This window comes from Macrotis lagotis, chromosome 2, assembly GCF_037893015.1.
Source record: "Macrotis lagotis isolate mMagLag1 chromosome 2, bilby.v1.9.chrom.fasta, whole genome shotgun sequence".
Lineage (NCBI taxonomy): Eukaryota > Metazoa > Chordata > Mammalia > Peramelemorphia > Peramelidae > Macrotis > Macrotis lagotis.
In genome coordinates, this window is record NC_133659.1 from 34,484,099 (window position 1) to 34,502,627 (window position 18,529).

At 52.9% G+C, this 18,529-nt stretch overlaps 2 protein-coding genes across 6 annotated transcripts in view; one reads left to right on the forward strand and one right to left on the reverse strand.

Annotated features, from left to right (window-relative positions):
• Nucleotides 1–3,467, reverse strand: part of SZT2 (SZT2 subunit of KICSTOR complex) — a 77,036-nt gene extending 73,569 nt beyond the window's left edge. For all 5 annotated transcript variants that reach the window (XM_074221640.1, XM_074221639.1, XM_074221643.1 and 2 more), the window contains exons 1-4: nucleotides 3,301–3,467; nucleotides 3,097–3,222; nucleotides 2,809–2,988; nucleotides 2,194–2,364 (exon numbers count right to left, since the gene is read on the reverse strand). In XM_074221640.1, the coding sequence (XP_074077741.1) occupies nucleotides 2,194–2,364; nucleotides 2,809–2,988; nucleotides 3,097–3,222; nucleotides 3,301–3,459 (636 nt within the window). In that variant the 5' untranslated portion in view covers nucleotides 3,460–3,467. The remainder of the gene's footprint in view (nucleotides 1–2,193; nucleotides 2,365–2,808; nucleotides 2,989–3,096; nucleotides 3,223–3,300) is intronic.
• Nucleotides 3,170–12,606, forward strand: MED8 (mediator complex subunit 8). Its single transcript, XM_074221644.1, has 7 exons — nucleotides 3,170–3,481; nucleotides 4,874–4,992; nucleotides 5,723–5,867; nucleotides 6,060–6,200; nucleotides 6,302–6,383; nucleotides 6,705–6,956; nucleotides 11,614–12,606. The coding sequence occupies exons 1-7, from the start codon at nucleotides 3,476–3,478 to the stop codon at nucleotides 11,676–11,678; spliced, it is 810 nt and encodes a 269-aa protein (XP_074077745.1). The 5' UTR covers nucleotides 3,170–3,475; the 3' UTR covers nucleotides 11,679–12,606.
• Nucleotides 12,607–18,529: the final 5,923 nt, after the last annotated feature.

Here is an 18,529-nt window from a genome sequence, read left to right on the forward strand (position 1 = left end):
TTCTAAGACACAAAGAGGAAACAACCCAATGCAAATGAATAGAGGGAAGAGTGAAGAAGTACTTGATATGGCTCCACAGTCACGTGTGGTTGCTCCCTCAAACTAGATTTTCAGTGCAACACACCAAAGGCTGGAAGACAGGGGTAGAGGATGATGACAAAGTCAGAGAATTCCAGGACCTCAGCAGCCCCAACCAGTGGCCATCCAACCTCTGCTTGGAGGCCCTCTTAGGATGGGAAGTGGACTCCCTATTAAGGCAACCCTGGGCACTATGGGAAGGCTCTTGTGAAGGAGGGTGTCCTGCCACTGAATTCCTGGGTCCCTCCTTAGACGTCATACAGTACAAGTTGTTCCTTTCTCCCTAGGTAGGAGGGTGATCCTTCAAATAACGGCACACAGACAGCATCAGCAAGGAAAGAATTATCTAATCTTTTTAAAAACCTGTTGTGGAAGAGAAGCCCAAAAATACAATTGTGGATGAGAAAGATCTGGGGGGTCCTGGTGGGCAATCAGCAGTTTGCCATGGACATAATCAAAGCAAAGTCAAAGTAGGTCTGAGTTAAGAAGGGAGATGGCCACTCCAGCATTTGGGACCAGATATCATATTTTAGGAAGGCCCAACAAGGAGAATGACCAAGGCAGGGAGAAGACTGGACACTTCTTCTTGGGTCTAGGAGAGAACCAGGAGCTACATTTAGCCTGCAACAGCTGGAGTGAGTTGGGAAATTTGCTTTGCTTGGCCCCTGGAGAGTAAAACTTCTGGGAGCAGAACTTGGCTTGAAGCCAAGAGCTTCCTAAACACTCTTCCACTCACTCTCTTTTCCAAAGTCTACTCTGATCTACTAACTGCCAAATGCCACCACGGCTGCCTCACACACTGGGTGGTTCCTGGCACTGTGTTTGGGCTGACTCCTGCTGACCATGTCTGCTCAGCTTTACCTGGGAAGAATAGTTTTTCTCTTGGGCACCTATGCCCTCTCTTGAAAGTTTCACCCACTGGATTTTACTACCACCAATTAACCAACCCCAACCCCAACCCCAATCCCCAAGCCCCAACCCCTGGCTCCATTTCTTTGCAGTGTTAGTCTCAGAGTCCTTCCTGGATGCTCTGCAGGTCTCCTGAGCATGATCTGAACCTGCCAGCCACTCTTCCTGACTTGCCCATCTTGCTTGAATCACCATGCTCTCCCCAGCTAATCCAGTTTGTACTCTCAGCCATACCTGATGCACCAGAGTCAACTAAGCCCTGCTGTTTCATTCTTTGTATCCCCCATTCCATTTCTTCTCATGCAGCTGTCCTTGCTGGTCTCTCATCACAAGCACCTCAAGAGTACCCAGAGTAAACCTGGCATTCTAACAGTCTCCCCTGGGTTCTGTCCCCAGCCTTTCCTTCTTCCAACTGCTTCCCTCACTGAGGTCAAAAGGATTCTCCCTGACATCACACTCTTTTTAGGACTCCATGACCCCTGCAAGGAAAATCTCCTCAGACCCAAACAACCTGATCCTCAAGACCAAACCTAACTCTCGTCTGGCATTTCAAGTCCTTCCCAGCCCAGCTTCAGAGCTGATTCCACATAACTTTCCACCTGGCCTCCTTTCTATTACTGGTATGCGAACATTCGTCTTCTATCTTTTGCCTCCACTTTGCAGACTGTGACCTTGGCCTGTCTTCAAGACTCAGCTCAAGCTCCCCCTTAGGAAGCCTTTCCTGACTCCCTCAGCTGGATCTCCTTGCCTGCAGGAGGAGATGCTTCATCAGCCCTCACAATTTGTCAGGGATGTTGGGGAAATCTTGTTCAGATCTGGTTGGAGCAGATGCTCCTGAAGTCCCTGGTTGTAAATGAGTCAGAGCATGGGGCTCCCTTTGTAATAAGGACCCCTGAGTGGGTGTCAAGGTGGGTTATGTCTGGAGCCAGAGCCTAGGGCTATCCCCATATAGGCACAGCTATGCAAGCCCAGGCAGAAAGCAAGATAACACAGGAAATAGCTTGAAAAAGCCCACAACTTAGAATGTGGGGCCCTAGTAACTCATCTGATCCTCATCCCCTATTTCAAAAGGGAGGCTCTGTAGCCTGAGGGGGTTATTTGCCAGGCTCCCACATACACAAGGGTGAAGACGGGTCCTCCCAGATGCAGTGGGGCTGAGGTCTCACCCTGGGTGGCAGCACCCGAGGGGGGAGCCTCCTCCCCTACCTGGTGGGACTGCAGGCCGATGATGGAGGAATAGGCCTGGATGGTGACGTAGATCTCGGGCTGGAAGGTGACGGAGGAACCGGGGACTCGGAAGGGTCGTAGCAGCCCCTCCAGGCATCGGGAGAGGGCCCTGAAGACTTCATCGAAGAGGATCTCTCCGGTGGAGTCGTCCTGGGGGAGGGGGAGATCAAACCCAGAGCAGGGGGGCAGGCTGGCAGCCCTGTGTGGGAGGGGGCTGACTGACCCTGTGTGGGGAGGGGGCTGACTGACCCTGTGTGGGAGGGGGGCTGACTGACCCTGTGTGGGGAGAAGGGCTGGCAGACCCTGTGTGGGGAGGAGGGCTGGCAGACCCTGTGTGGGGAGGGGGCTGACTGACCCTGTGTGGGGAGGGGGGCTGACTGACCCTGTGTGGGGAGGGGGGCTGACTGACCCTGTGTGGGGAGAGGGGCTGGCAGACCCTGTGTGGGGAGGAGGGCTGGCAGACCCTGTGTGGGGAGGGAGCCGGCAGACCCCGTGGGGGAGGGGGCCGGCAGACCCCCGTGGGGGGAGGGGGCCGGCAGACCCCGTGGGGGAGGGGGCCAGCAGACCCCTGGGGGGAGGGGCGGCCCGGCTCACCACGATGCCCGTGGAGGGGCTCAGGTCCAGCTCGATGACGAAGCGATAGCGCCAGGCCAGGAAGGTGACGCGCGTGGAGGGCACCAGCAGCAGGGCCCGGCCGGGGGGCGCCGGCGGCTCGTCGGGCTGCCAGCCCGGGGCCAGGACGCTGAGCACGGCCAGCTCGGGCTCCGCGCGCCGCTGGGGGGCGGAGGGCGGGGGGCGTCAGGGGCGCGGCCCGGCCCCCGCCCCCCCCGGCCCGGCCCCCGCCCCCCCGCCCCCCCCCCCCCCCCGGCCCGACCCGCTCACCAGCTCCTCGGGCGAGGCCGCCCGCACGGCCTGGCGGAGGTGGCTCAGGAACCAGGCGAGGCGCACGTTGCGGGAGATGCGGTGGCCCTTGCGCATGAGCAGGAAGACCTGCGCGGCCTCCTCCACCTGCGCGGGAGGGAGCTGGCCCTCAGCAGCCGCCCCGCCCCGGCCCGCCGCCCCGCCGCCCTGCCCCGAGCCCCTTACCTCGGCCGGCTCCGCCGCCATGGCCGTCCGGTCCCGGGGTGACCCCTGACCCGCGCGCAACCCGGACGCTGTCGGGGGCGCGCCGGAAGGCGCACGTGCGGAGTCCGGAAGGGGAAGTCGGGCGGCGGAAGTCGGGAGGCGGTGCCTGGGGGCGGGCATTCCCGCCGCGGACGAGATGCAGGTGAGGGTTAGACGGGGGTCGGGGGGGGGGGGGGGGCGGCACGTGAGGCAGAGGCGCCCCGCAGGGCCCCCCCCATTCACACGTCGAGAAACCGCGGCCCGGGGAGGGCTGCCACGGGGCGGGCCGGAGCGGGGACCCCCGGCGGGGGCGGGGCGGGCCCTTTGGGAACCCCCTGCTGTGGCGGCCGAAGGGCGCCCCCACCAAGGAGAGGCCCCCCCCGGGAGAGGCGCCCCCCCCGGGAGAGACGCCCCCACCAAGGAGAGGCCCCCCGGGAGAGGCGCCCCCCCCGGGAGAGATGGCCCCCCCGGGAGAGGCTCCCCCCCGGGAGAGACGCCCCCACCAAGGAGAGGCCCCCCGGGAGAGGCGCCCCCACCAAGGAGAGGCCCCCCCCGGGAGAGGCGCCCCCACCAAGGAGAGGCCCCCCCCGGGAGAGGCGCCCCCACCAAGGAGAGGCCCCCCCCGGGAGAGGCGCCCCCCCGGGAGAGATGCCCCCACCAAGGAGTGGCCCCCCCGGGAGAGGCGCCCCCACCAAGGAGAGGCCCCCCCCGGGAGAGGCGCCCCCACCAAGGAGAGGCCCCCCCGGGAGAGGCGCCCCCACCAAGGAGAGGCCCCCCCCCGGGAGAGGCGCCCCCCACCAAGGAGAGGCCCCCACCAAGGAGAGGCGCCCCCACCAAGGAGAGGCCCCCCGGGAGAGACGCCCCCACCAAGGAGTGGCCCCCCCGGGAGAGGCGCCCCCACCAAGGAGAGGCCCCCCCGGGAGAGACGCCCCCACCAAGGAGAGGCGCCCGCGGGGGTCCAGGCCCCAGTCGGGGCAGGCAGCCCCCACAGCCGCGCCCAAGCACGGGGGAGACGGAGGAGGCCGGCCTGGCCCGCCGGAGGGGGTTGGGGGCCCGTCCCGCGCAGGAGCCCCACTCTGGGGCAGCGGAGATAACGGGGCGCGGGCGGCGCCCCGGATAAGCTGCTGGGGCAGGAGGAGCTGCTGAGGAATGCAGCCTGCCAGTCACCGGGCCCCGGACGAGGCTCTTGTCTCTGGCCCTGGTCTCCTTCCTGCCCGGAGGACCGTCTAGTGCCAAAGGCCCTGAAGCTGGCCGCCGTGCCATAGAAGCACAAGCCGTGAGCTAGCATAGCCAAGACCCCCCACACACACCCAGGAGGGTCGGTGGAGACCTTTCCCTGCCCTCCTGGCAGTCCTCACTGGGCCAGGGGACTCTGGGCTCTGCCCTCAATCTATTAGGACTCCAGTCGGACTGATGGGGGGGGGGGGGGCGCTCTGAGAATGATACCTCTTCCAGTCATCCAGAGAGACTTTTCCCGCCCTTCCTCTCCCCTCCCTGGGGTTCTCAGTCCTGTGTCTGACACGTTGGCCCCCTGACCCCTGGTCTCTGCCCCCAGAGGGAGGAGAAGCAGTTGGAGGCATCAGTGGATGCGCTTCTGAATCAAGTGGCAGACCTGAAAAGCTCCTTGGGAAGTTTTATTTGCAAGCTGGAGAACGAGTATGACCGGCTTACCTGGTAAGGGTGGGTAGAGCAAGCCTGGAACCCAGAAGGAGGCAGGTATGCCATCGCTGCTGCTCAACTCAGGGTGGGATCTTCCTCAACCACATAGCTGAGTTTTCCAGCTTCTAGGCCCTAAGGAATTAATTAATCCTCCCTGTTCTAACTTCTGGGCCTGGGCTGCTGCAAGTGCCTTGGCTGGACTTGAGCCCCCTGTCCTCCTGGATCAAGTTGGGGCTGCAGAGGGGGTTGAGGTGCTTGTGTCCAGACAAGGGGGTGAGGGAGCCCAGGCAACACAGATCCCTGAAGATGCTCTCCCCTCTGTCCTCCAAACTTGCCAGTCCACTGGCATGATTGTAGGGCAGGAGAGTCACCAAGAAAGGGAGAAGGGTTCATCTTGTTCCCTTCCCGCTGTGTTCTCCTTTCCTGAGCTCCATGTCTTGGATGCTGTGGGAAGGCTGGTCCATGGACTGTTCTACTGAGTTTCCATTGGCAAACAAAGGCTAACCCAGACATCAAAGGAGATCTTTTGGAGATGGCACGACCTAGAAGGGGCCTCACCTCTTAGGGCTTCCCTCCCAAAGAGGCCCAGTCCTGAATGTGAAGGGCCCTTGCAGCTCTGAATGCTAAGGCTATGTTTGTAGTTCTTTCTGAAGGACTCTTGGAAAGTTATTGCTTCCTTGAGGGATCCCATGGGTCAGAGCCCACATTTTCAGCCAGGCCTTGTTCCCATCTCTACCCCAACTAGGCCCTCAGTCCTGGACAGCTTTGCTCTGCTCTCTGGACAACTGAACACCCTCAACAAGGTCCTCAAGCACGAGAAGACCCCACTGCTCCGGAACCAGGTTATCATTCCTCTGGTGCTGTCCCCGGATCGTGATGAGGAGCTCACGGTGAGGGGAGAGGGGGTAAAAGGGAGGGGGGGATGTGCAGTATTAACCCTGGGCAACACATCCTCTCCAGACTCCCCCTCCCTCTGCTGCCATCCTTTGGGGCATACATTTAAAGATGGGCTGGGGGTCATGGTACTTCTTTCTGGAACAGAGGATATCATTAATGCAACTCCCCCTTTGTGCTTCTGACAGAGGCAGACAGAGGGACGAGTTCCTGTCTTCAGTCATGAGGTGGTCCCTGACCACCTAAGAACTAAACCAGATCCAGAGGTTGAGGAGCAGGAGAAGCAGCTGACCACAGATGCAGCTCGCATTGGCACTGATGCCGCACAGGTAATGACAGAACCTTCCATGGAGGCTGGGGTCCTGCTGGGGGGATGAAGAGCAGCAGGGAGGCCAGCCCTGCTCACTTTGGTGCATTGGATGTTTTGTAGAAGCAAATTCAGACCTTGAATAAAATGTGTTCAGTCCTACTGGAGAAAATAAGCAAAGAGGAACGAGAATCAGAAAGTGGAGGTAAGTGTGTCTGGCAAGGTGGAAACTGGGCATCCTTGGAGGAGAAAGACTGAGAAGGAGGGAAGGGGGTGCATTGGGGGCATTATGGCAAAGCCTAGAGAGGAAGGAAGAAGAACTGGTGGAGAGTGGCCACAAATGGATGGGGAAGGCACAGGGGACCAGAACTGTCAAATGCCCTCCTGGGAGCCTATGTGTGCTGCTCTGAGACAACCACAGGAGCTTCCTGTTCACAAGCCTTTGCTGGGGGGGGGGGGGGGGGGGGGGGGCAGTCAGAAACCTCTCAGGTCTGATAACCTCCTGACGACTGCTCTTCCTTTCTAGGTCTCCGTCAGAATAAACAGACCTTCAACCCCACGGACACCAATGCCCTAGTGGCTGCAGTCGCCTTTGGTAAGGGTCTGTCCAACTGGAGACCACCTGGCACCAGTGGCCCGGGCCAACCAGGTCAGCCTGGAGCAGGGGCCCTCCTGGCTGGAGCATCAGGCATGCAGCAAGTTCAGATGTCAGGCGCACCTAGTCAGCAACAGAACACTCTGCTCAGTGGAGTACAGATGGCCCAAGCCAGCCAGCCAGGTAAGGGGAGCATTGTAAGCCAACTCATGGAAGTTGGAAAGTGCCAACCAGCCCGGCTGGCCTGTAGGCCAGAGGCTACCAGAAAAGTTCCATCTGAGTGTCCCAGCCTCAGTCTGGGTCCCAGCTTAGGGTGACCTAAAAGGGCAGGGAGGACAGCTTGATCTCATGTTGTTTTTGTAGAGGCTTTGACTTTTTTATTCCACATCCATCTCAACGTGCTGCCCCACCCTTGCGTCCTCCCCTCTTGTAGAGAGCAGGTCACCCAAGACCCAGCAGATCAGATGACCACATGACAGTATGGGTTGTGTTCTCCAGCCCTAAACCCCTACTTCCCAAGGAAGGAGGAGGACAGCATGTGTTATCTGCCCCTTGGGACCAAGATCCAACTGAGGGCTTAGCTTTTTCTTCTTGTCTCTGTCTGTTCGTGCCTCTGCCACTTGGTCGGCGTGCTTCAGCATCAGGCCCCCCCAGCCGCCCCCCGCCCCGGTCTTGGATGTTCTTTGATTTTCTTATATTTTCTCATTCTTATGGAACAAACAATTGACACAGTTGTATGCCAAGAGTTGCTTTGGGTCCCTGAGCTGAAGAGACCCCAGATCCTGTCAACTGGAGCATGGGCTAGTCAGGAGTCCATGTTCTGGTGTTGCCTTCCTTAGAGATGTGTTAAATAATGATGTCTGTGGGGGCAAAGGAATGAGTACTTTTCTCAGTGCTGTTGTGGGGTGAACCTTGGATTCAGGCAAGCAAGCTTCACATCTTGCCTTACTAGCTTTGGGACCATGGACCAGTCTAAGGAGATCACATAAACATGGGGAACACAGTGCTACTGAGTATGAGCTGCTATTATGTTGGTTCTTTTTCAAGTAGATCCAGTTATTTTCAAAAATGTATCAACAGTGGGCCCTCATTTTAGGAAGATGTATCAGAGGGTAGCCAAGGTGTGAGGATTCTAGAATATTGGTTCAGGAGCTGGGGTGGGGGGAGTGCCAAGTTGCAGGACATGAAAATGATAAGTATCTAAAGGTCTGTCACATGAATTAAATTTCTTCTCTTTGAGCCCAAAGAACAGGAGCAATGGAAGCCATTTAGGCTTGGCATCAAGGAAAACTTCCTGATTTATAGTGAAAACACACAATGACTAGGGGTGAGGGAAAGTTGGGCAGCTCTCCCTTCTCAGAGATCTACTTGTAGAGGCCAGATAGCCCTTTTGAGAGATGTTGTAATAGGGGATTTCTTCTGGGGGTGACTCAGATTCAATGGAAATTCTGTTTGTCTGGGAAGCATATTACCCCCTTAGGATGCCTTCTTGTCCTGCCTCTCTTGGCTTCCTGTCTAGGGGAAGAGCCAGAGGTGTGCGGTCCAGCTGTCCAGGGCACCCACACCATGGTTCTTTCTGTCTGGAGCCAAGGAGACCTCCTGGAGACAGGGGTCAAGATCTCTCCCTGCCTGAGTCACCAGTGGGACAGCATAGCAATTGTGACTTGATTTGTTTTCACTTGATTGTGATTCATACACTTTGTGTTGAAGGTAGGACTTGACTCAGGTCTGGGGTGACTCTAAAGTCCAACTCCCTGGTCACCATGTATCATTGATAGAAAGAGTGACTAGCCCAGGCCTGGGCCCAGATCCCCAGGGCTGCCCACTGTGGACTGCCAGGCTGACCATATTCTGGGTCAGCCTCATGTCAGAGCAGTGGGAGGGCCTTTGGAGCTGAGAAGACCCGACCCAGCATTCCTAACTGGGAGCTCAGGCAGGGTACCTTCTCCTCCCTAGGCCTTGGTGTCCTCAGCTAACAAAATGACTGCAGCTCTTTCTGCCAAGGGCCAGAGAGTCACTAAGAAAAGGAGTGACCTCAGCTGGCCAGGAGCTCACAGTCTTGGGGAGGGTTCTGCTGCAAGTTTCATAGAAAAGTACCCCACTACTTCCAGTCCTTAGATAAAACAGACAGCCTCAAGCTCTCAGCTTCCTTCCAGTCCTGCTGTGACCTAGGCTGCATCTCGCCTGTGTTTTCCTAGGATAATGAGACAGTTAAATGCTTTGCTAAAATCTAGGTAACTATGTCTACAGTCTCCCCTGCTCTACCACTTAAATAACTCTGTGTAAAAGGGAAATGAGGTTTTTCTGGCATGACCTGTTCTCGATTAGGCCGGGCTGGCTCTTCCTAATCCCCAATTTCTTGTCTTAGATGCTCACTATCACCTCAGTGAACCCTTCTGGAATTTTCCCAAGAATCTGTCCAGTTCACTGGCCTCGCTCGAATGTTCTCTTCCCTTTTTTGAAAATCAGGACATTTGCTTTCTCCCATCCTTTGGTCTCCCTTGACACTTGCTCAGCAATTTCACCTGCCCCGTGTTTTAAGATCCACCTGTTTGGTACAAGCAAGCCTAGGGACTTGGAATTCGTCCAGGGCAGCCTGGCTCCTCCTCCTGCCTCCTTTCCTCTCTTGGGCATCAGTTTCCTACTAGTCATTTTGTTTTATTCACATGGTCCTGTTCACCTAGAGGAGCAGTCTTAGTCCTTCTTGGACTTTCTGCTGGCCCTCAGGTTTTTTCAGGATTTTCATTTTGATCTTTTGTTACATTTGAACTTGACAAACTCCAGTGTACACGGATGTAACCATCTATGAAGAACAGACATACACACACACACACACACACACACACCCCTCCTCTCCTTGTAACAAACTGAATCAAGCAGAGCAATCTGTCTCTTGTCTATTGTCTGAAAACCAGTGTCATCTTGAAGCTGGAAGGGCAGCAGGCCTCAAGAACTATGCTTGGGCAATTGCCTTGATCACAGTTTTTCAGGCAAGGTACCTTTTGTGTTGAAATGTCATCACTGTATGTTATCACTGTTGTTCCCCCAGCTCTCTTCACTCTGCATCAGTTCATACAGTCGGTTTGCATTTCTGGGTGCCAAGCTCTGGTGATACAAGGAAAGGCAGAAACACAATCCCTGCCTTCAAGAAGCAGACGGTCTGATGGAGAGATAAATGACTGTGTTCAGAAGAGCTCTTTTCCAAGGGGAATGGAATGAAGGTCTTCTGAGGGGATGGCACTAGCAGTCTGGGGGGCAAAGGGGAGACTAGGAATGGCCTCTTATCAAAGATGAGATTTGATCTGAGTCTTGAAGGAGGTCAGGAGGTGGAGATGAGAAGGAAAAGCATTCTAGACATGGGGCAGAGCCAGGGCAAAAACCTGGAGATGGAGTATCATGGCTGAGGACCAGCTGGAGGCCATTCTTGCTGGATCATGGATGATAAAGTATAAAAAGAGCTTCCTCTGGATTCATCCCTTCATCCTTATGGCATAATCATATTCTATTAGGTCCTATACCATTCTCAATCAGTGAGCACCCCCTTGTTTCCAACTCTGCTCCCACAAACAGCTGCTATGATTGTGTACATTGGCTCCTTTCCCACATTCTTTGGTGTCCCTCGATCTGGGCTTGGCAAGTGTTATCACTGTGGTGGAACTGCTCCCCCAGCATACCCTTGTATAACTTGAAAGAATTCTTGTTCTTGTCTTTGCCTTCCTTGCATCTTGGCTTGGGCGTCCCTGACCCTGTTCTTGCAGAGCTGTGCCACATTCTTGTGTTCTCCCCGGTGCCCTCATCTGCCCGCCTACCTCCAGACCCTCCCACGTTTACCATTCAGGTCATATTTGCAGGTCTGGTTGGCAAACAGTGGCTGTTGCTAGCCACATGGCTTCTTGGCCCTGCTGCCCCATCCTTTGCTCATTTATCAGAGAGTTACAAGTTGACCAATTCAGATACATTTACTGCAAAGCCCTTTCCCTCCTGGCAGATTGTTGTCCTCTCCAAGCATCACCACCAGTCCCTTGTCTTGACATCTGGTCTTCTGACCGAGGATATGTCCTGTGCCCCCCCCCCTTCCTTCCCTATCACAAACTGTTATGGACTGAGAGGAGTGATTTCTACCTTTTTAGGTCACCTCTGAGTCCACCACCCTCTTCTGTCCTGCCAGTTCTTTGTGTAAGACACACCCTGGGCATGGTTATCCAGCCCAGGAGATAAGCATGTTTTCTCTCTGCTCTCTGATGGTATGGTATCAGCCATGGCATTTTGTCCTGGCAGCAGAGTATGTCTCACCTATTCATTCTCCAGCATCCTCTTTCCCTTCCTTTCTTCTTTACTCACTGTGCTTCCGCTCAAGAGTTCCCAAATGCATCCTGATGGTTTGTGATTAGGCAGATTCAGGACCACAGAGGATTGGAGCCATGCATGGGGGGAGGGGGGAGGTTGGAGCCCCTTTGATGCCTGGGTCTACCCCAGGAGCACCTCAAGTTTGCCCAATTCATAATTTACCTCTTGTCCCCTGGGGGCAGGGTCACTGACCAGCAACCAGGGCCAGCCCTGTCCCTGACAAGCCTGCCTTGATAGGGTTCCTGTTAGGAAAGATTTACCTGGCAGACCTGCTTGGACCATGACTGGAGACTGCAGGTGAAGGCACAGCCTTCCATCTTCCCTGCTCTGTGATGAGCTTTTCTCAAAGTCTAGTATTGGGGGACACAGGGTGAAAGAGATATGCCTGTACCCCAGCCCAAAAGAGCTTGGAGGTGAGAGGAGAGGGAGGGTATCTTTTCTGGGCTGAACTTGAACAGGGCCTACTCAACCCCTTGTTGCTTCTTCTCTTTAGGTAAGATGCCAAGTGGCATCAAAACCAACATCAAGTCAGCTTCAATGCACCCCTACCAGCGGTAACCTGCCCACCGACCACAGATAATACTCTTCTGCATCCTCAGCAACTTGGAGCACCCTCTCCTTTTCTGAATGCCGAAGCCTGCTTCTGAGGTGACAGCCCCTTGCAGGCAAACTCCATCTCAGGGGCCAGACCTCTTTCTGGGGCCTTCCCTCTCCCCCAGGACTCCTGATTCCTGGGGCCTCACTCTGACTCTGGGGAGCATCTGTTCAGCCCGACCAGACTAGAAGACAGCCTTGGCATTCCCAGCTGGTTTCGGTGAACTTCGAGGCCTGTCCAATCCCAGGTCTTTAGGACTCTTTCCCTTAAGGCCCTGGGCCTCTATAAAGACTTCCTTGGACAGAGGCAGCTGTTAAGGGGGGGTGGGGTCCCCAGTCTTAGTCTGGGAACTAAGGGAATAGGGCAGTGTGAAGAACAGTGTGCTGTCTCATCATTGAATAGAAAAAAAGCTCCTTTTCCTACTCTGCCTGGGAAAGGGGCTTCCTTAGGAAGTACAGGGGGACAGCAGCAAGAAAGGCCCCTGGCCCGTCAAAGGGTGTTTATAGCCAGAGGTTACAGACATCTGCCTTTTTACCTGCCTGACAAGCATGAGGAACAGCAGCAAGACCTTTGGCCAATAGCTCCAGGCAGGGGGAAGACTAAGGGGTCTTCCTACTTCTCTAAGTGCTCTCGGGCAATGACAGCAGAAGGTTCTGGAGTGTTGCTCTACCAGCTGCCCAGCTTCCTGCATGCTGTGCTGGGCCCGCCCCAGGGGAGGCCTCAGTTTCAACTGTCTATGTTCCAGGTCTTTCCTTCACCTTCTCCAAAGCCCCTTGGGGCAGGCAGCTACCCCCTACTTCCAACCATACCACAGGAATCCCTCATGGGTCTGTCATGTATCCTCAGAATAAAAAAAGACTTTAAAGTGATTCATTAGTCAGTGTTTTATTGTGTCTCCACGGATCTCAACAGAGCCTCAGGTAATGTTAATAATTATAATAGCATTTCCACACCACTTTATGAAGTACAAGATTCTGGAGACGTGGGAAGTGGGTTTTATTATCCTTATGTTTCAGATGAGGAAACAGGCAGACTGGTGACATGACCTTCCCAGGGTCTCAGACTAATAAGGGTCTGAGGCTAGTTTGGAACTTGGCCTTCCTAATTCCAGATCCTGAACTCACCTTAGGAGCTGCCCTGGACAGGCCACAGGCCATTTGTGGATTCTGATGTGGTCCTTGTTCAGCTTTCCTCTGGGGGGCCTGCAGCCTCTGGGGTATGTGACCTCCAGCTTGGAGCCATACCCCTCCTGGGCTGAAATTTGTGAGACTTGGACACCTAGGACACCAGCCACCCTTTCCAATCCATTTAGCGGCTAGCTGACCTCTGACCCATTTGACTAGAGAAGCATTTCTCAATGGCTGGCAACCTTGTAGCCCTGCCCACCCAACCCACCTTTCAGGGGACAATACTAATTGCCCCTCTGGGCCTTCCCAGAAATACTTCCAAAAGGCATTTGAGGCCATGCTTCTCTACTCCAACCACCTCTAGCACGGCCATCAGGATTAGGTATCACCAGGACTTGGGAGCATCTGGCGTCAGAGGTGATTTGTGAGTCCTAGGCCTGGTTTGGACTATAAAGGATCCTGGTCCCCAGAAACCAGCCTTACGGTGGCAGGGCCCTAGGTTAACATGGACACTGAGGCCATGTGCTCCTACTGGATAACCCACCATCTGCCAGAGAAAAAAGCACCCCCTTGCAAAAGCCCTCCCTGGGTTGTGCTGCCTCTAGAGGAAATAGTCTGAATTCGGGAACTGCCAGGGCTCCTGGCCCCTCAAAATGTTTATAGCTGGAGTTAGCCCTTTCCCTCTCTTGGAAGAGGCTGAGGAATAGCAATGGAGGGGTCCCAGGGCAGAGCTTAGGTTCACCCAGCCTAACAGCTTTGAGTCCTCAGGGCAAGAAGCTTATCTTCGGTGGTTCTTCATGCTCCTCAAGTCTGAGCTTTGAGGGACATCTGCGTAGTCCTGGCAGTCATCGGTCACAACTTCCATTACCCTAGCATTTCCAAGATTATTCTGTCCTGGCTTCCTCCTCCTGTCTCAAGCCCCAAATGCTGCCCTTACCTAGCTGGCTCACCCCCTTCATATAGGGTGGCTGCCAGCCCTTGGTCACATACACGGCTACTGCCGCATCTCTGAAATGTTCCGCACCAGCTCCGGCCAGGCCCTTGGCCTGCCACCCCCACGGCCCCCTGGCAGCTGGGAACAAACCCCGCCTTGTGTAGCAGCCTGATCCAGAACAGTGATGTCCTTGTGTCTTGGGGCAATTGGGACCTGTGTGAATCAAGGCTACAAACACCCACTCTCAGCACCAAGAAAATCGACTCAGGATTTGTTTCCTTCTCTTGTTTCCCCTCCCCGAACTCATTTGGGCCTCAGCTAAGCCTAGACCTGAGGCTCCAGCAGATCTGGACAGCAGCATTGTGGGGCAAGCACCCTGCCTGCACCTGATTACTCTAGATATGACAAGGGTGAGAGGCTGAGGCCAGCCCTGGATGTGCCACCCCAGAGGCAAGATTCCATTGCAGGAAGATCACTGACCCCAATTTCTTCATCTGTGACACAGGGATTAGCTGCTTTGGTCCTTTCTAACTTCATAAGCCCAGGATCACAGCTGCCTTCCTCAAGTCCAGGATCATAACATGCATGGGCCCTGGTTTCTCAATCTTCCCTAGGCTGCATCTCACCCCAAGTGGGCTGGGGGACCCAGCTCACTTAGACAAGTGCATGAGCCCCTTCTACTCCATCCCAAGCCAGTGAAAAAGGAGGTCCAGAGACCTCCTTAGTTGACTGACCAAGCTCAGATAAAAATGTCCAGGAACTCGAGCCCGAGTCAGCAGGAGGCCGTGGAGAGAGACATCTTTATTAGGAGGCAGTCCTCCTTGGAATCTGCCCTGCAAACACAAGAGCACAATGTCTACACCTTTGGAACTGGTTTCAAATTCAGCAACTTTTTGTTAAAGGCCTGCCAAAGGGCTGGGAAAGTAATGGGACACAATCAGTCTCGAGAAGACTTGGTGGGACCCAAAGCTGTCTCCAAATATATATGCTGGGCTGCTTTGTGGAGGAAGGATCACTCTTGTTCTCCTTTGCCCCAGAAGACAAATTGGGAGCAATGGGAGAAGGTTAATAAGAGGCAAAGGTAAGCAGATAGGTGAGGAAAGATTTCTTAGACTTGGGACAGCTGCCCTGGGCTTCCTTGAAAGGTAGTGAACTCCTTATCACTGGAGGTCTTCAAGCAGAACTGGGTAGACATGGCCCCTTTCAACAAAAAGCCCATCATGAAAAGAATGGAGCCACTTCTGTGGCAAAGAATGAGGAGAAAGAGAAATTACTTTTCTTTCTTGAGGCAGCCAAATGTACAATAAAAAGAATACTGGACCTGGGGCCAGGCAGAGTTCAAATCTGGCCTTAGATACTAGGTTTGTGATTCCTCCGTGTGCCTGTTTTGTCAACCTGTAAAATGGAGCTAAGTACTGGTGCTGTCTCCCAGGGTTGCGGTGAAGGTAAAATCTGGGGGCCTGACACATGGTAGACTCTAGATAAACATGAACTGTCATTATTGTTATCCAATAAAATTCAAATGAATTCAATTCAGTTGAATTAAAATTCAATAAATGTCTCAAAAAGTCCTTCAAAATCAATCAATGAGTCTTTGAGGCAAAACTGATGAAAGGGGAGGTATGTGAGAGAATCCTTGAGAATCCTGGGAGAATCCTGGGAGAAAACAAGAGTTCATAGTGATCCCCCCCAACACTCAATAAGCTCCAGGGGCTCCCTATCACCCCCCAGGATCAAAGGTAAAACCCTCAGTTTGACATTCAAAGTCCTTCAGGACCAGCCCTGCTTCCCTAGACACCACCACCACCTTTCCAGTCTTACTCCTTACATGCCACTCACATGCTCTGGGAGCCAGTGACTCCGGCCTCCTGGCTATTCTTCAGACAAGACCCTCCACTTCCCAAATCATGGCCTTTCATGTTGGAACACTCTCTCCTCATCTCTGCCTCCTACAAAGAGCCTTTCCCAATCCCCCTTAATACTAGGACCTCCAGCTTCCTCCAATTTGTCCTGTTGCTACCTCATAGTATGGAATTATAGACAGTCAGCTCCAAGAAGGCAGGGATGTCTTTCTTTGGATTCCCAGTGCATTCACTGACTGACCAAATGGTCATAAGCAAGAGATGAGAGGTCAAAATCAATATCATATCAATATAATGCAAACACTCTGACAAAAGAACCAGGAAGTGTTGGACTTGGCCGAATTTTGAAATTAATCAAAAAATAAATTAATTAATTCTGCCTTCAGGATTTTCACATTTAGCATTAACACATTTTCCTTCAGACCTCTCTCTCTCCCTCTCTCTCTCTCTCTCATAATTATTTTTTATTTATTTTTTTAGTTTAGTTTAGTTTTTTTTAGTTTTTGCAAGGCAATGGGGTTAAGTGGCTTGCCCAAGGTTACATAGCTAGGTATTTATTAAGTGTCTGAGACTGGATTTGAACTCAGGTCCTCCTGACTCCAGGGCCAGTGCTCTATCCACTGAGCCACCTAGCTGCCCCTCTCATTTATTTTTTAGATGGCCAGGTTAATGTGGTCAAATTTGAACTTGGATCCTCCCAACTGCACCACCTAACAGCCTTGGACTTCTTGCTCTTTCCATCTTTAAGCACCCAGTTGACAATGCATACTAAACCATCCTTTCCATTTCTCTTATGCCTCCAACTCTCTGGTCATGGCAGAAGAGTCATAATACTCCCCACTCTCCTGCACCAAGTCCAGACCCTCTCTCTACTCTGAAGTTAAACTTTCCTCCTTTGAAATTCATTCACTCCATATTTATGAGCCAATCTAAATCCTGGTGGTTATTCTCTATTGACACAGAGCATTTTCTTCTTCCTCAGTGACTGTCTCACAATCTCTTTCTCTGTCTCTGTCTATCTGTCTATCTCTCTCTCTCTCTATTCAACTCCTGATCTCATAGTAGGGAAAGGAAGCACTAACAGCTTTGGAGATGGAGAGGATCACAAAGGAAAGTCACCTGCCAAGGGTAGCATTTAAACTGTCATGGAAAAATAGATATAGATACAATGAGGCAGAGATGAGAGGAAGAGGAGGAATTCTCTGGGCATAGAGAACTGTCAGTTCAAAGGTTGGAGCCCAAGAAGGGAGGGAGGGCTATGCATGAGGATGAGCAGAGAAGTTCTTGGGAGAGAGTAAGGCATGTAGGAACACAGGAAAGGTAGGAGGAGGCCAGGTTATTAAGGGCTTTGAATGATCGACAGAGGAGTTTGTGTTTTGATCATTGAGGCAATGCTTGCTTGAGTAGGAAGGGGATGTGATGTGGCCAAACCTGCATTTTAGAAAGATCTATTTGAAACAGAGTGAAGGTTGGACTGCAGGAGGTGGGGATTTGAGACAGGGCGACCAATCAATAGGCTACTGGGATGGTCCAAAAGAAAGGTGATGAGGACAAGAGTAAAGATAACAGAGTACATAGATGAGAAATATCATGGACGAGGAAACAAGGTTTGGTTAGGTTTTTTTGGCCCACAGTTTGTGCTTACTAAATCAATCTCATATATATCTGATTGGATCTGTGAGCTGAGTTCAAATAAGGAAGGAGCCGATCTTAATTGCCACCTCAGTAGTTGTGAGGAGGCATGGGAAAGAGAGCAAGTTCAAGTTTTGGATGTGCTTAATTCAACTTGCCTACAGGACATCCAGTTGGAATGTCCATAGGCAGTCATGGGACTTTTTTGGATTAGACCTAACCCTATGCCTCTGAGGCCAGAAGTGGCCCCAAATCTGTAAAGCAATGAGTTTCAACTCCCCATGGAGGCCCCTGACTCTCTCACATGCCAGAATATAGCATTAGTGTGGATGTCTGAGGCATTTAATCCTCTACAGGAACCCATGACACTGTCTGTTCACCCACCTCCACTTTTGTGTCAGATACGCAAGGACCTGAAGAGTCTTTTTTCCTCCTGGGAAACTTACCTGCCCTTGGGATTCATTCTTTTTGATCTAATTAGCATACCTTAGTATGCATTAACCAGCATGACCTTCTTATTTTTCTTCATACATGAGATTCCTCCTCCTGCTCCAACTGTTTATATCAGCTGTGCCTATATCTGTAAGACTTCACTCATCCACTAGCACCTTTTCTGCAGGTACCTTATATCCACTTTGTATGCCCTCATTTTTTTTTTTGTAGAAGCCCTAGAGATCAGCATATTCTAGCAACTAGAAAGTCCCTGGTGCCTGTCTATGCAAGCCCATGGATGTGCTTGAAGTCCAGTGTGTGGAACTGGAAGGAAAAAAAGACCATCTCTTCCTCTCTCCATCCCAGATGGAAGGAGTGGAAATCTCTTGAGAGACAAGAAGTGTACTCACTGAGGGAATTGGTTATTATGATGACTATGATGGTGAGTGAAGTCATGGTAAGAACATACTTGTACCAGGTACTATACTCTTGTTATTTCCACCTCCACAACATCTCTTACAACTGTTCCCTCTATCCACTTAGGTATTTCAAGCCCTTCATACCTGTTACCTGGACTATTGCAATAGTGTCCTATTGCAATAGTCCTAAGCAAGCTTCTTGGGTTGAGGCCATGCTCATACTCATGTTAATCCATCCTCTGCATGTAGAGTAATTTTTCTTAAAGCAAAGTCTGACTGGATTAGCCTCCTACCCAACAGCTCCCCTCCCTAACATCTCTAGGATCAAATAGATACTCTTCTGTCCAACATCTAAAGCCTTTTCCAAACTGGTTTCTGTCCGACTTTCCCAACTGTGGGTCAATTAGA